The sequence below is a fragment of the Hippoglossus hippoglossus genome, chromosome 16, assembly GCF_009819705.1.
Source record: "Hippoglossus hippoglossus isolate fHipHip1 chromosome 16, fHipHip1.pri, whole genome shotgun sequence".
Taxonomy (NCBI): Eukaryota; Metazoa; Chordata; class Actinopteri; order Pleuronectiformes; family Pleuronectidae; genus Hippoglossus; species Hippoglossus hippoglossus.
This window is the reverse complement of record NC_047166.1, coordinates 4,113,335-4,130,108: the sequence shown is the minus strand read 5'-3', so window position 1 is coordinate 4,130,108 and position 16,774 is coordinate 4,113,335. Positions and strand designations below refer to the sequence as shown.

At 42.8% G+C, this 16,774-nt stretch overlaps 1 protein-coding gene across 8 annotated transcripts in view; it reads right to left on the bottom strand.

The window, feature by feature from the left end:
- The window catches only part of syngap1b (synaptic Ras GTPase activating protein 1b), a 120,111-nt gene extending 110,948 nt beyond the window's left edge, over window positions 1-9,163 (bottom strand). For 7 of the 8 annotated variants that reach the window (XM_034610010.1, XM_034610009.1, XM_034610012.1 and 4 more), the window contains exon 1: window positions 8,712-9,162. In XM_034610010.1, the coding sequence (XP_034465901.1) occupies window positions 8,712-8,733 (22 nt within the window). In that variant the 5' untranslated portion in view covers window positions 8,734-9,162. Of the gene's footprint in view, window positions 1-8,711 lie in introns of all 8 variants that reach the window. The other variant, XM_034610006.1, reaches the window with a different exon arrangement.
- Window positions 9,164-16,774: the final 7,611 nt, after the last annotated feature.

The window sequence follows — 16,774 nt, the reverse complement described above, 5'->3', positions numbered from 1 at the left end:
ACAGTGCCGTTAAATCAAAGACAAAAGTCTCGTCCTCCCGTGCCATTACATTACAGGTACTAGATCAAGCATATAGAAGCTGCATCCAACATCCACTTCTCCTTGTGATAATTAATACCCTCAGATCTCAGCCGGCATGTGATCTGATACAGTAGAAAAATACTCCAACACTCGTGTGTGGGACTGTGTGAGAAGGAGGCTAAATTTACCATCAGCTGTTGAGTGAGCCTGCTAACCTTTATGAGGTCCTTTGAGTGGAGGTAAAAAAACTCTGCAGCGCACGTAGTACGCACAATGACATGAATACACAAACGCAAAGGCGCACACACACACACACACACACACACACACACACATTCACACACAAAATAAATTACTCTAATCTACATCTGGAATCAAGGCACAACCTACATTATTATTAAAAAAAAAACCATATCTGGTCGTGAAACCTTTCAAATGGTAAGAGAGCACTTTGAAATGTGGGGCCTGAACGCAGCCCGGCAGAGGAAGAGTCTCCTTCCCGAGTCAGAGACCGAGCAACTGAAAGCAGTTCTCCACACTTACAACCGGATTAATTGTGAAAGTAAATAGCCGATACTTTATTTTATTCCAACTACTGCGTGCACACTACTAGCTGTCAATCGCACAGCATCCACGCCCCACTGCAGATGGTGCTTTATCGTCTATTTGACTCTAAATGGTGTGTTCAAGAAGACTTGTAACTAGACTCGTAATCAAACGAAACAGGTTCCAGGCTCGTCCACATTGGCTTCAGTTTCCTGACCCGCTAGTCTACATACATTTTTAGTCTATCGTTATAAATATCTAAAAACCTAATATCTCTTGAATATCTCGGATATATTCTGTGTAGAATAAAATGATAGAATAATAAAAAGTCTGCGGCTTCCACAGCCGTTTTAGCTCTGATGTCAATCACAAGAATCACAAATCTCCCTGTTAACGTGTAAAATATTCACTTTCTCTGTTTGATATTTTTTGATGCAAAGAAAGACGTTGCTCGTTCACTCATTCAGTTTCCGTGCCCACCTAATCCTTTTTCTGGCTCACCTGGGGCTACAGCCTATCCCAGCATGCACCGGGGCGGATGGCAGGACACTTGGCAGGTCGCCCGAGCATCACAGGTTGAACTCAGACATCCACTCACGCTCACACTCATACCTACAGGCAATTTAGAGTCTCCACTCTGCCTGACTCGCACATCTTTTCAATGTGGGATGGAACCAGAGAAAACCCACACACCTGCGAACTCGGCACAGGAAGAGCCAGGGATCAAACCTGGGTCTTCTTTGCTGTGAGGCGATGGAGTAAACCACTAAACTGTGCTGGTTACTTTCATGACATTAAGTTTGTAGAATACAGATTAAGGCACGAGTACGATTTTACAGCAACCAATTCAATATATGGACGCGTTGGCTCAGCTTGCACAAAGCAAATAAATCTTAGGTTTTGACTTTTCATTACTTTTTAATCACGTTAATTGTGGATTAGTCTTCAGATGGTTGTCTTGACTAAATGATCAATTGTTTGGTTCAGAAAATATGTTCATCACAATTTTTCCCAGACCCCCGAGGAGACATCTTGAAAAATGACTGGTTCTGTCAGGCCGACGCCTGAAAGATATTCATTATAAAAACTGAGAAAAGCAGCAAGTCAGCAGCTTCGAGCGCTGAGCTGTGACTGTCCGTGCTCTCGCCCTCACACAGTCACAGCTTCGCAAAAAGCCACCGAGCGATTTGCGACGCTCCGACCAGCACATGTTCTTCATCTTTACTGAAAATCATGAATAATATTTGGGAATAGCTGAAGAATGATTTTCTTTCTCGAGTCAACTAATTGATTGATTTGACTAATTGTGTCAGAGGTAAACACTGAGTATATAAAGATGGATGAGATTGAGGTCATAAATCCCACCTCATCCATGTTAGTGGATGGGACATGGGTCAAAATAATAAGTAAAAGTTCACACGAATAACATTTTTCCAGGTTGTACCCCGCCTCTCATCGAACGTCAGCTGGGATTGGCTCCAGACCCCCGCCGCCGAGGGCGTGTCAATCATGTCATCGGTGCAAGACGGCAGCGTTTATATCCAGAATATTTTGGCGAGGAAGAGGAGGAAGAGGAGGAAGAGGAGGAAGAGGAGGACATAGCTGCACACACAACAGTGACATTTCCTGGAAATGGCAATCCTTTTATTTTCAGGTTCTCGCTTACAGCTTTGTCATGGAAATGCGTTTATTGTAATTATTATTGAGCAAAAAATATTGATATATTGATTGATATTTCCCTGCACAAAAGAATGCAGTCGTTTTATTTAAGAGCTCCTCGAAGTCTGTGTATTTAATTATGGAAAGTTGAAATGTTTAAGGGCGGGAGAGACCGTGCTGAGAGCGACAGTGTGGAGAAGAGTCGACGGCTCACTTGCACGATCACGAACTTCCGCATTGTTAAGTGAAGGTCAGAAGTTTCAAACTCGTTCCAGAGCTGAATGGAGCTCTGGTCAGCTGAGCCGCTACAATAACGTCCGTGACCTGCTGTGACCGCGTCACTCCGCTGAGCTGAAGGAGACTGCAGCATCCAACACCAGCAAAACACACAAGTACACAAACTAATAAGCAAATAAATTCATACAAACACACACTCATAAGAGGTAAAAATAGAAATATGGCTGAAATGAATGGCTCTACAGGTGCCTGATTAAACAGCCCAGCAGTGCAGTATATTGTTGAGTGTGGTGTAGCGTGCTGCTGAATACCAGGCTGAGCAGAACGCTGTATTCCTCTTTCAGAGACCGATAGCCTGACACTGATGTTTAATCCAGCTTCAGGCTTCAGTGCAGAGAGAGTGTGTGTGAGTGTGTGCGTGTGTGTGTGTGTGTGTGTGTGTGTGTGTGTGTGTGTGTGTGTGTGTGTGTGTGTGTGTGTGTGTGTGTTTCCCCTGTTAATTTCAGAGGTCATTATTTTACAGCCAGTGTTAGTGGCCCTTATTTCACTGGCCCCTCAAGGTGCTTCGGGGAGAATATTAAAAGCTACTTGAAATGTACCACTTTGAGTGTGCACGTCAAAGGAAATGATTAAATCCCCCTCGTGTACATAGTAGATTTTTTAATTATGCACAACATTATTTAACGTGGAATATTATTCATGTGCACATGAAAAAATATGAGTTGCATATAAGGAGGTGAAAAGTAGATACTTTGTGACGTCATCTCAAGCGAGTGAGGGACATGCAGGTGTAGATAATCCCAAAAAGTTCAGTGTCTTATAATTAACCCGACGAGGCATCTGCGTGTGTGATGTAAAGCAAACGCTCTCAGACACAGAACCGAATAAAATCCCCTCGCGCCACAAGTTCATCTTTTCCTATCCGTCGGCCCCCCCGTGATTCATACTACTGACATATGTACAGTAACTTCTCGCAGTCCCGAGGGCATTTGGCCGAAAACTCACAGTTCTGAATCACGGGGCGTGCATGGGATCGCATGACATCATGCCTGCAAACGTTGTGAGCCAACCACATCCGGAGGGAGATCATTATCCCGGATTGGCAGCCCCCCGATTGGCTCGGGAGAGAGGAGGCAGCTCATCCTGACCTTTCTGCTGTGAGTGAATCCTGACGAGATCAATCAAAAGCCAAGACATTCTCTCTCCCTCTCTCCCTCTCTCTCTCTCTCTCTCTCTCTCTCTCTCTGCACAAGCCCATTGAGTCATTCCACTCAGGCTTTGCAGCAGAATTGAATTACCCACCCACCCAAAGTGTGGCCCGAGCTAAAAAAGCCGCTCCTCCCAGCAACTCAGCTCCGACGGCCCCCATGTAGATTCCCCCAGTATCAGTAAAGCACTAAAGACTCAGAGAGGATAAGGGCCTGGGCATTCTTTAGTAAAGCTCGTGTAGTGTTTGGCTACAGATAGGGAAGGAAAAGAGGAAAAGAGGATCAGCTGAAGACTGAACTCAAGTCTATTGACACCGAATAAAAAGACAGCGAATGATGACACAACTGGACCGTTCAGGATTCATTGATTCAGTTTATAGCCCCAAGGAATAAGAAATTCACTTTATATCATTATAACGTCAGGCCCGACCTCACACTATATACAGTTACCACACTAAAGGCCCCAAAAGGTGATCGACAATCCATCTCCCATAACGTGTCACATCAGGTCCAGAGCTCAGACGGGACGTCAGCACTTCCCACTTGTTAGATAAACTTACTTTTAGCCACGTGTTCGCAAATTCATATTTAAATGCATCATAAGCACAAGTGTTATGCAGGTATTATGCTTGTCACAGGAGTGTTTCGACTTGCAGATTTGTATTCTGCAAAAACAAAAATCACATACCACATAAGGTGCAATCGTAGATGCATCAATTGCGAGTATCTGCCCCCTCACGTGCACAGTGCATCTTGGGTACCTGTCGCGTTAATTTCTGCACAACCGACGCATCAAACGCATGCAGGACACATGAGGAAGCCATACAAGTAGTTAAAAGCAAGTATATCTCCGGGCCTTGGCAGTCCCTGCGGCACAGAGAAAATGAATGCTGCCCAAGTCAGCTATTGATTGACCCCCAGGGTATCAAAGACCTTCAAGTGCCAGGTAATGCATGTTTAAACACGCTTTATTAAGACGCTGCTGTGGGCGCCACCCTCTGTGCTTATTCATGGGATCCTCGCACACACTGATGAATATGCAAAATATTATACATACATTCAAGCGAACGCCCGCTGAACTCTGCTTGACTTTCCGTGTGCAGGCCGGAGCGAAGACATGAGCGATATTTCCTCAACGCCTTGACATCGCTGCATGGGTTCTACCGGCCGGCTTTGTGGCGGCAGGAAGAAGCTGGATGCAGCGTCTGGTTTGACATTTAGAAGCGCTGACTTCCCACATCTAGAGGGGATTTGGCCAGCGAATGTAAAAATGTCCCTGAACTTGGACAGGGGCCCCTTTGATTCGCGGGACATCAGATCACTAGAGATCTGACAACACCAGCGGAGAAGCTCTACAGGCAGGAGCATTCCACCCTACGTGTGTGATTAAAAGCAAATCACTTCTCCCGGATGCTCATCACTGGTCGACGCCGCCGCTAATTCCACACAACACTTGAAAAAGCCGCCGCTAAAGCGTCTCCAACACACTCAGCCCACCCGCCGGAGAATGAATGGGCTCCCACTTCTGACAGATCATCTAGTGCACAGGGCGAGATGGAGCTCGCGGTACAGTAATAGCCTAACAGATGATGGGTCTTGGCACAGCCCGAGCAGTGGAGGGGTGTAAGACAGTCCCTTATGTCACATGGGAGAAAGAGAGGGAAGGAGAAGGAGGGAAAAGAGGAGTGCTGCAGTGCATTGGTGCCGTGCTGTCTCTTTAACGATGGCCATGCTTGACAGGAGCTGCTGTATCAAACTACTGTAAAATCGACAAGGACAGGGGGAGCTCGGTGGCTGGCTGCTCGCTCTCATGGTGTCCATCTGCTCTCATGATGCAGCCATGGTGGAAGGAGAGAGAGGAGACGGTGAGGGGATAGAGTGAGTGTGTGTGGGTGGGTGGTTCAGCGTGAGGGGGGTCGACCACAGTACAGGAGAGAGAGAGAGAGGAGAGGAAGAAGAAGAGGGAGGCAGAGATAGAATGAAAGGAGGTGTGAGTTTAAGAGAGCGGATGAGGGAGGAAGAAGATTCAGCTGAGATAGGAAGGCCCAACTCTGCTGCTGCTGCTGCTGCTGCTGCTGCTGCTGCCGCTGCTGCTGCCGCTGCCGCTGCCTCCCACTGCCTCCTCATGTGAGCCGCTACTTGGCATGACTGCAAATGGCTCGACTGGTACATTAGCTCAACGCACTCGTCGAGGTGGGTTCCAATACATCTGCAAGATCGCTCAAGTCCCTCCCCCCTTTCTGCCCCCCCCGTTACATCTCATCACAAATCAATGTCACACTAATATCAGCTGTCTTACCACATATTTCATCTCGACGTGTTGAGTCACCGTGCAGCAATAAATATCTCACAGTGTTACATAATCGCCTCGAGTAACCATGGAGCTTCTAACGTATAGGTAAGACAGGGGGAGGATTAGAGCACTGGTGCTGCAAGCAAATGCTATTTTCACCATGTGATAGATTTGGGTTGATAAGATTCAGAGATCGTCAGTTAACTCGGAAAAGATCCAAACTCACAATTTAGACGCTGGAACCAGCAAATGTTTTAACACGCGAGAACATTTCCATTATTAATTATCAGTATAAATATTTGTCGAAAAATTTCCCGTACAGCGACTAATTAAGACAAAGTATACACATACTAGGGCTCTGATTATTTGTACTTTTGCTTAATTGATTTTCTCGATTAACAGAAAATGGCCATCCCAGTTTTCCAAATCCGAAAGGTACCGTCTTCAAATGTCCGACAAAGCCTCGACAACCGAATCACTGAGTTTACTATCATCACCATGGAAACCAGAGATATACTGACGAGCTGCGATGAGAGAATCTTGAGATATTTTCAAAAAAAAAACGACAAGTCGATGAACAAAATTGGTGCCGATTCTTTTTCTGTCAATAAAACAAATCAACTTTATTGTTGCAACATGCATCTATGACGCGTGTCTTATATTCCAATGTGTGGTTATGATGTGTATTGTATATTTATGGTACTTTGCTTTTATCTGCTAAGTGTCTTTGAGGATCGTTGCTATACAAATAAAATGTATCATCATTATTATTCATGATATAAATAAGACGCAGCGATGTACATAGAAAATAAACAAGTTCGCAGGTTTTGTTAAAATTGACTACCGCTGCAATCATCAAGTTAGAACTGTAAAAACCCGTATTCCCACATATTGATACGCTTTGTAAAGCAGCTCAGAGCTAAACCCTCGGCAGTTGAACCAAATTGGATAAAACTAAACGCTGCTTAGCTCCGGAAACAATGTCTAAAATGAAACACCACTGTGCGATCACAGAGAAAAGAGAACTCAGTGCCATCGCTGGCAGGTTTTGAAGGTGCAGCACTGTTCTCACAATTTCCTGGCAATGACTAGTAGAGTGGGTTTTTGCACATACACACACACACACACACACACACACACACTCACACACACACGCACGCACGCACGCACGCACACACACACACACACACAGTGGAAGAGAATCTCACCAACATTATGCAACCAACTTCTATAGCTGCACTTGCACAAGAGGGCATTTTGGCCATTATCTGCTTCGCTCGGCGGGAATAAAAAAGCGGAGTGAAAAGGAGCTGAACGGGCTGACACAGTTAAATTCGGTCTCTCTTTTCATGTGCGGCTCAGACGATGACTCCAGGGTCACAGTGAAGTCCAGGAAGCTGCAAGCAGAGTCCCCCCCCCCCCCCCCCCCCCCATCAGGTCAAGACTAGTCTCCATTTTGGAAGCACAAACATTGTTCTACAGGGGGGCTACAGGTCTGTGAGCTGGTATCCACACATTCGCTCTCCCCCCTCACAGTCACATGCAGCACACCTCCACTCTCTCCTGAACCCACACACACACTCACACACACACACTCTCATCCACTCACACACATCCTCCTCCTCGATAACAGGTACTCACATGAACCACGACAACCACCCCGGTCCTTCTCTGGCGACTCCAAACTTTGGCCTTCACATCTCACTCACAGTCCGACTCTGGCCCATCACGTTTTCAGGAATTTGCTACTGGTGGTGGGGGGTTTTTTGTGTGTGTGTGTGTGTGTGTGTGTGTGTGTGTGTGTGTGTGTGTGTGTGTGTGTGTGTGTGTGTGTGTGTGTGTGTGTGTGTGTATGTGTGTGTGTGTGCGCCTGAATGTGATGTGAGGCAGCTCACTGCAGCACGCCTGCTCACATATAGCATTAGTCACAGTTGCAGTGCAATGATACCGAGGGGGAATCTGCCTTTACTGTACACTGAAGAGCCTTTCACCCACACACTCGAGTACGGGGCAATAAAAGACCTGCAAGAATGAAGGAGAGCCTCTCGTTTTTTTTTCATTCTACATTTTTATAGTGGGCCAAAGTTTCTGCCACACAGGAAGCAGGGGAGGTTATTCATAAAAAACAGATTCCAGGAATATTTCATGAACAGCATAGGGGATGAAATCAGAACTCGGCATTAAACTCCTCTAGGGTCTGTATAATAATACTATTAGAGATTATAATAACCCTTCTGAGTGGGATCAAGGCAGTGAACTCCACAGTGGATGGACAGAATATTATCTCCTGGCTATAAACTCCCACTGTTCCATCACACCAGAGGAATATGGGAATATTGGAGTTTTTTCCATCACCGCTGTGTGGCCGCGCTCAAACGGAGGAATGCACTGAATGGAGCGTGACACCACCAGCACACATGCAAACCTTATTACAATACTACAATATCCGCATGCACAGGTCTGCACGGACACACGCTGCGCCGGATCCCTGTGTGTGTGTGTGTGTGCGTGCGTGCGTGCGTGCATGTGTGGGCATCTATCTAGAAGGCACTCCAGGCTATTTCCATGCACCTGTCGGCTATGGTGCGTTTGGATGCTGCATATGATAGTGCCAGAGAGAGAGAGAGAGAGAGCGAGAGAGAGAGGTAGAGAGAGGATGGTGAGGAACAGGGAGGAGGACAGAAGAAGAGAGATGCAGTGGATGACAGAAATATAATTATATATATCAAATATATCTGCTGTCTTACCTTGAAAGGGAACATAGGACATGTTCCAACGGCATTGAACGTGGGCTGTGCGTCTCGGCGGTCTCTCGGCGCTCAGAAGTAACGGACAAGCAATTCAGGAATACATCTGAAATAAATAAAAAAATAAAAAATAAAAAACACGCGGTTTAGTGGAGTCGGAGCCGCAGGAGAGGCCAATATTCCGCTGTTATAGAATCTGGCTTCATCATCATCATCCTCATCATCCTCCTCATCATCATCATCATAATCCACCACCGCTCCTCAAAGCGCCCGGTTCCCGGTGCATGGGCAAAAAAACACAGGATGCAGAGATGTGTGTGTGTGAGTGCGCGTGTGTGTGAGTGCGTGCGTGCGTGTGTGTGAGTGCATGTGTGTGCATGTGCGAGCGTGTTTCTTTGCACGCTGCTGTTGAGGTGTGAGGCTGAAGCACGAGTGTGCGTGTGTGTGAGAGAGAGAGAGAGAGAGAGAGAGAGAGAGAAAAGGGGGTGGGAGGACCGGTAACGCGCCTGCGAGTGTGCGTGCGTGCGTGTGTGGGCGCGCACGTTTCCCAATATCTATAACCTATCTTTAGCTTGAGTCCACATTTTATGCTTGCCTGTTGAAAAAGATATTTTAATAATCTGTGAGAAGTGCTTCAGGCTGTGTGTGTGTGTGTGTGTGTGTGTGTGTGTGTGTGTGTGTGTGTGTGTGTGTGTGTGTGTGTGTGTGTGTGTGTGTGTGTGTCATGCCATGGCCGGATTAACCTCCAGAAGGGGTTCAGGGCAAAGAAGATTGCTGTTGGGCCCCTATTGTCCCCCCTAGATGGCATTGTTTTACCAGGTAGGAACCAATCAATAATCTATACCCGTAATGATTATCTGATAAATCAGGTTAATATAAAAAAAACAAGAAAATGAATTTGCATCATAATCCTCGACCACTTATAAAGCGCCATCGTCAGCCTTTTCCCAGGCACCGATAGGAACCAATTGATATTCTATATCTGAAATGATTAGTCAATTAATCAATTACTTATTTAAAAAAATATATAAAATTGCATCATAATTCACAAAGAGTTTTTCCACTTTTCTATAGAAGCAAATTCAGCGTCCTCATGTTGCTGAGCACTGGTCAGACAAAAAAAAAAAAACCCATCAGAGAATAAAAAGGCCATTTTCTCATATTATTCTGTGACACGTTCTTCTCTGGACAATGAACTGGTGATGAGGATAATTGCTGGTTGCAGCCTCCAGTGCTCCTTTGATGGAATAACACATAAACCTTGCCCAAGGTTTTCTGTACGTTAATTACCCGACACAGAGAAGAAATGGAAGAAATTTGATTAAAAACCTGGCTTCGGAAACAAATGAGCTCAATATCGAGCAGTGAAGGACTAAAAACTAGAATCTGACACAGTGACCGGAGCCACAAGCAGCACGGCATGTCGTTAACTCCAATAAGGACGTTTATTACATAAAAACTACTGAACAGATTTCCACTAAACTTGGTGGAAGGACGGGACATGACACAGAATCCATTCAATTTTGGGACGGATCTGGACAAACAGGAATTTTGTGCTTTTTTCAGAAAGCATATTCCTGAATTTACAAAGGGTGTCAGGCTTTTTTAGTAATTTAACTCATCACTTATTATTATCACCATTCTTATAGATGTATGTCCTTCTGTATTTCAACCATTTGTCTTCTTGTTGTGCAGCATGTTGTGTTTTATGTTGAAATTGGCTTTATTAATAAAGTTATTATTAAACAAATGAGTAAAATGATACAGAGTACACCTGGCGACTGATGCAGCATTCCATTACATCTCGGAGCTCGGAGTTACCGAATTACCGGAAGTTGCAACTGGAGCGCCCCCTCGAGTCGGAAGATGGCTGCGGCGTGTATCAACAGTAGTGAAAGTTTTAGTCTTTGCTGTTTATTAGCACAATACTGTCGTTAAATTTGTCGTACACATTGTACTGTCCAGTTACTGCCTGTGGACGTGTTACAACGCTAGAATTGGTGAAATGCAGCGTTATGCGTTGTTATGAACTGGTTTTGCTAACGGTAGCTTGCTGGCTAACATAAACTTTGTTCCTGAGCAACTGGAACGCCATCAAGTCCGATTCTTCGGCTGTGACGTCATTCCGAGTGCCGAGCTGCGAGATGTAATGGAACGCGGCATGAATACAAATAAAAGCTATTTTAAATGTATTCAAATAAAACAACCAATAGGATGTTTAGAGACTAATTGTCTTAATGAGCCCATTAAGAACCATAATAACACATAGAACAACTACAGGTGAGTCTTACAGGTAAGTTTCCATTAATGTGTCTTTTACAGACCTGTTGAAAACCAGCACATTCTCTTTTGAATCGGACTCTACTCAATAACTGCTCCTCTCATCCAGCGTACGTTCAAAAAATCAAGGGACGCCGGATTTCAGCACATGACAGGAAGTGCATCGAGAGAGGAAGCTGTGGAGCCAAAATGGCGACAGGAGCTGGAGTCAGCTGCCTCCGGGGGACATTGTAAAAGTTGAGCCAAAATAAAAATATGAACCGAACGTTATTAACCAATCTGGTAAAACTAGAAGAGTAAATACAAGCTATGAAAAGTCCTTTAAGCTGTAAAGTTGTGATATTTAGGAACCAAAAGATTTAAATGTATTACGACTGTGGATATTCAGCTTGTACGTGGTTTCTGCTCCTTTAAAACATTATTAGATTTTCTTAATTTGACTTAGAATTAAAATTGAATCCATGTTTCAAGACGACAGCAGCTTAAGAAAACTTCACAACAAAATACAAAAGTACCACAGGTGACAACAGAGGACTCACTGAGAAGTGATGAACCCACCTGAGATTTAATCATTGTTCAGTTTGTGACTTCACAAGTTACTGAGGTTTACTATTGGAAAAACACACACGTCAACATCCATTGAAAATATGCTAATATCAGAGCATCTTTGTTAAAATGTAAGTTACACACCGGTTCATCACTTTTATTTGTCCCCTGGAAACACTTTGTTCCACCTTTCTCTGGTCAGTTGTGTTGTGTGTTTGTGTATTTGAGTTGTCTATTTGCAAGTGTTTGTGTGTTTGCAGGTGTGTGCTTGTGTGCACTCGTAGCACGTGCTGTCGAATCCAGGAAGTAGTTATCTGAGTTGTACTGTGTTGTGGTTATTTGCTTGTTTCTTGAAGTTGCAGTGTGTTGAACTCTCAGGGCCACGATGCAACAACTGACTCTCGTGCTTATTCACTCAGAAACATCGGGTTCATTTTGTCAGATGTACAGATTCTTACTTGTGTGTCACGCGGGTCGCCTCCTCTCAGCTCCTGCGTGGTAGGAACTGTGCAGTAACGCTCTTGTTTCCCAGCATCTGAGGGACCGTGAAGGTGACACACACACGGGGGCTGCACCTGCCTGTGGTTGAAACGAGGGGCGTTCGCCATCTTGTGGTCGAAAGCAGCAACTACAGGTGAAAGCCCAGAGTGGGTTTCAGTCTTTATATTAAATATTAAAGTTGTGTTGAGTCAATTAAACTCGTTTGTGCCTCTTAAATAAAGCAACTAACCGGGTAAACAAATGGAAACACATGGGACAGGAGAGAGAAGGGAAATAAGTTACTGGAATAAAACCACCATTTAAAAGTTCTCACATTTTCAGAATTTAAAATTCTTCTTCTCTAGAGGGATGAAACTTCTGCAGCTCATCATGAATAAGAGACAAAGAGGGATCAACTGCATCCTCCAAATAAAATATTAAAACTGTGAAATTTACCAGTCTACTTCCTCCTTTGTCTGATTTCAATTATTAATGCAACACGTGTGCAGCAGCTGTTTTACAGGAGACACTTGTCATAGTAGGAATAGTACTCGTGGTATTAATAACATTACCTGATGTGTCCATGTCCATTGTGCTCAAATACAAGGACCCTGAAACCAAAGTGTTTATTCATTTCACCGATGACACTTGTGTTTTTCCAGTTTTTCCCTTTATTGTGAAAATGACCACAGCTCTGTAAAAGTGTATTTTCCTCAAATTTAGAAACAAATGAGACCAAGAGCTGCTGGTGAAAATATAAAATGCTTGCGAATACACAACTAAAATACATAAACACCTGCAAATACACAACCAAAATACATAAACATCTGCCAATACACAACTAAAATACATAAATATCTGCAAATACACAACTAAAATACATAAACAACTGCAAATACACAACCAAAATACATAAACACCTGCAAATACACAACTAAAATACATAAACACCTGCAAATACACAACTAAAATACATAAACAACTGCAAATACACAACCAAAATACATAAACACCTGCAAATACACAACTAAAATACATAAACACCTGCAAATACTTAATAGTTTTAAGCACAGTTTTGACCAAACAGCTGCAAAGTAGGTTAATACTTGTCACAGTCAAATGAAAAGAAAAAAGAAAAGACAACAAGATTTCCAATTGTTCTTTCCTCTGCTTCTCCCAAATACAGAACAAGACAGATTTGTTGTATTAGTCTTCAGAGTCATTATTTGGCGTCTCCATACATCGTGAAAACTCATTGTAACTGGCACAAACACAAAATAAACATCTGTCTCTCACGTTGGCAGCGACGGTTCATTTTCTGCCAAAGAAGTGTCGTTAATCCCTCCTGCAGGACGCGTCTGGCTGAGCTGAGATTCATCATCCCCATCACACTCATTTGGAGGGATTCTCAGAAACAGTGTTTGATTACCACCTAATGATCGATGACAGAACACAAACAGCTGACGTCACGCCACCTTTAAAGCAGCTGCCCCACGTTTCAGACGTGAGGAGATTTTTATAATTGTGTTTATTTACACATTTTATTGAAATCTGTGATTTAGAAAGGCTCCTGAATCTGGGAATGGGCTGCACAGATTTCTAAAGTTTGTTTAAAAGTAGATCCCGGACGTCTGCTGTGTAGAAACATCAACACATAACATATAAGATATGTTTTGGGGTTATTGTACAAAATATACCTGGTGATTAATAATGTTATTTAATATCAATATACCTCAGAATAGGCTGAACGATGACTCCCCTTGTATCATCATTGTTACATCTGCCAAGGAGGTTATGATTTCATCTATGTTTGTATGTTAGTTATCAGGATTACGTAAAAACTACGGATGCATTCTGCGTCAGAAAGGAATCCTGTTGTTCTACTGGGTGCCACTCTATAATACTAGTAATAATAGTAGTAATAATAGTAATACCTGAATTTCCCCCATTAGGGATAAATAAGGGATTATCATATCGTATCTTATCTCATCATATCTTATCGTATCGAATCTAATCTTATCTTATCTTATCTTATTTTATCGACTATTGTCTTATTGTATCGTATCATATCTTATTTTATCATACCTTATCTTAATGTATCTTATGGTAGCTTATCTTATTGTATTGTATCATATCTTATTTTATCATACCTTAATTTATTTAATAAGTATATTTTGGGGCTTTTATTGCATCGTATCTTATATTATTGTATCTTATCTTATCCAATCAAATCGTATCTTATCTTGATGTATCTTATCGTATTGTATGGTATCATCTTATTTTATCGGACCTCCTCTTCTCGTACCTCATCTTACATTTTGCTGTGTGCACAAACAGATAAAAAACCCACACTGTATATGAGGTGAAACTTTTTTTATTATTCCTGTTACATATTAGGTGCGTCAATGCAGAGTATACATGTACAAACGTAATTTCTCCAAAAATACATCAAAGTGAACTTGGACTTGACTACCAATAAGAAAAAAAGAAGACTATACCTCTCCACCAAAATAAAAGTCTGTTCCTCAATGCTTGGACGTCCTTTAACTCCTCCTCCTGTTTAGTCTCAAACTAATCTGGTTGAGTTCCACCTTGAGTACAACCTATAACAAGCACTTGACGGGTATAGACATACCATAGAAAACACACAGATACATTCATCACCATCGCCTGGAAAGGTTCCGACCTTCCTGATAAACTACTGTCAAACAGTCACTGAGGAGGATGACGAGAATAGGTGTTGGCCTGAAACGTACGCGTCAGCACTGGAGAGAACTCAACAGGGAGGATTGTGTTGAAATTAAATCGGAGAGGTCTGCATTGGTCTGATTTACCATATAAACGCTGCACTTGTCTTTTTTTTTTTTTTTTTCTTCAACTAAAACAATAACACAACCTTTCTTCCGAGGTTAAAACTGACAAATGTGTATGTGGTGTAAAGTTTTATTGAACAGATCACTGAAATAAACCTCTGTATAAAATATAAACTCTGAAACTTGCACCACAGTTTTCTAGAATCATGTAACAAAGATCAAATCCAGCTTCAGCACTCCCGCTCGCCTGTGAAAAGAAAAAATGCTTTCGAGAAGAGGGGCCATGATCCGTCAGGCCCTGTTTTCATGTTGTACCTTCAAAATAAGAGACTCTGGGTTTGAGTAAGTCGGGCCTGTCAGCGTCTTCTTCACCTGAACCCTAAGGACTGAACTTCCTGCGTCAGGAAACCGAACAGCAGCAGCAGCAGAGTGGCTGCACCTTAAAAAAAAACACGCATCCTTTCAAAATAAAAGGCCCTTTCTGATGACGTTTCGGTAACGTATAAAGTAAATTTCTCTTTTGTCGTTTGTTTGGAATGTACAGTTTGATCACAGTCCAGTTCTCGTTTAAAAACTCGGCTCAACGTGAAAGCGGGTCGTCGTTCACCCATGTGGTTGTATCTGTTTAAAGGAGACATATCGTGCTCATACTCACGGTCGTACGTTTAACTTGAGAAAAAGTTTTACACGCTCTAATGTTCCCACAACACTTTCCCTCAATCTGTTTCACCGCTCGTTGTGACATCACGATGCCCAGGAAGTATCGAGCAGTGTTTTCTAAACTGAAAAAAAAGCATCATATGTCTCCTTTAACTGACGGAGAGCCGTCCTCTTGCTCCGTAGCAATGTGGCCTCGTTCATGTGTCATCCGATTGGCCGATTGGCAGGTACTCAACCCATATAGGCACTATGCAACCACGTGAAAAAAATAAAATGAAGTTGTTCCATCATAGCAATATATTGTGAATATATAATTCTATCTATAAAACAAAAGCCGTCTGGTGGCTCCTATCTCTAATACGTATAATAGTCTAGATGTAAATGATGTATGACAAAATCTAACTCAGCAAATAAGTAACCTGGTAATAACGTGTATACAATCTTTTACTAACATACTGCGATGAGAAGAAATATGAAAAACCTCCAGAGAATTTGTGAAGATAAATCGTGAGGAGATGAAAGTGAAATCCCATAAACCTCCACTGTCACAGTGTCCTTGAGCAAGGCATCGACGAGTACAAGACTGGCAGCGCTGCTCCGTCTCTTCCTGGACAATAAAAGGTTTCTGCTTCTGCCGGAGCTGCCGCCCCGTCACAGTGTTTCTGTGACGACGGATCATTAATCACTCTTCATTTTCTCCTGAACTCCTCGTGAACTGGAACCTTCAGCTGATGGAGGTGATGCAGTTGCTGATGAGACGTTTCTAAAGTGATGATGGGAGTTTGGCTACTGGTTGTTTAGCTTCGATATCCCTGGGATACCGATATATTAGCTGCCATGCTTCTGTTTAAAACTATAAATGATTTCTTACCTTTGAAAATGTTTATTTTCAAATACCCATGAGTCCTAATTTGGTGATGCGAGTCAAATTATTTATATATTTAGATTTCCAGACTATAATTGGACTAAATTTGGTTGAAAAAGTGAAACTTTGTTTGATGTCTTAGCTTCAAATAAGCTTTCTTACCACAGTAGAATTTTAAATGAATATAATCCTCATGGTCCTGTACCTCTACACTTTTGGTTCCTTTACAAATTAAAAGAAAACACTTTAGAGGCAGTGGAAGAATGATCTGTTTTCAACATTTGGACAGTTTCCCTGCATCCAGTCTTAATCTAAACTGTCTCTTGTCTCCATCTTATTAGAGAGCAAATAAGCATATTTCTCAAAATATATAAAATTGGCAGCATGTTATATTTTTTTTGTTGTTTCTTGTTTTAATG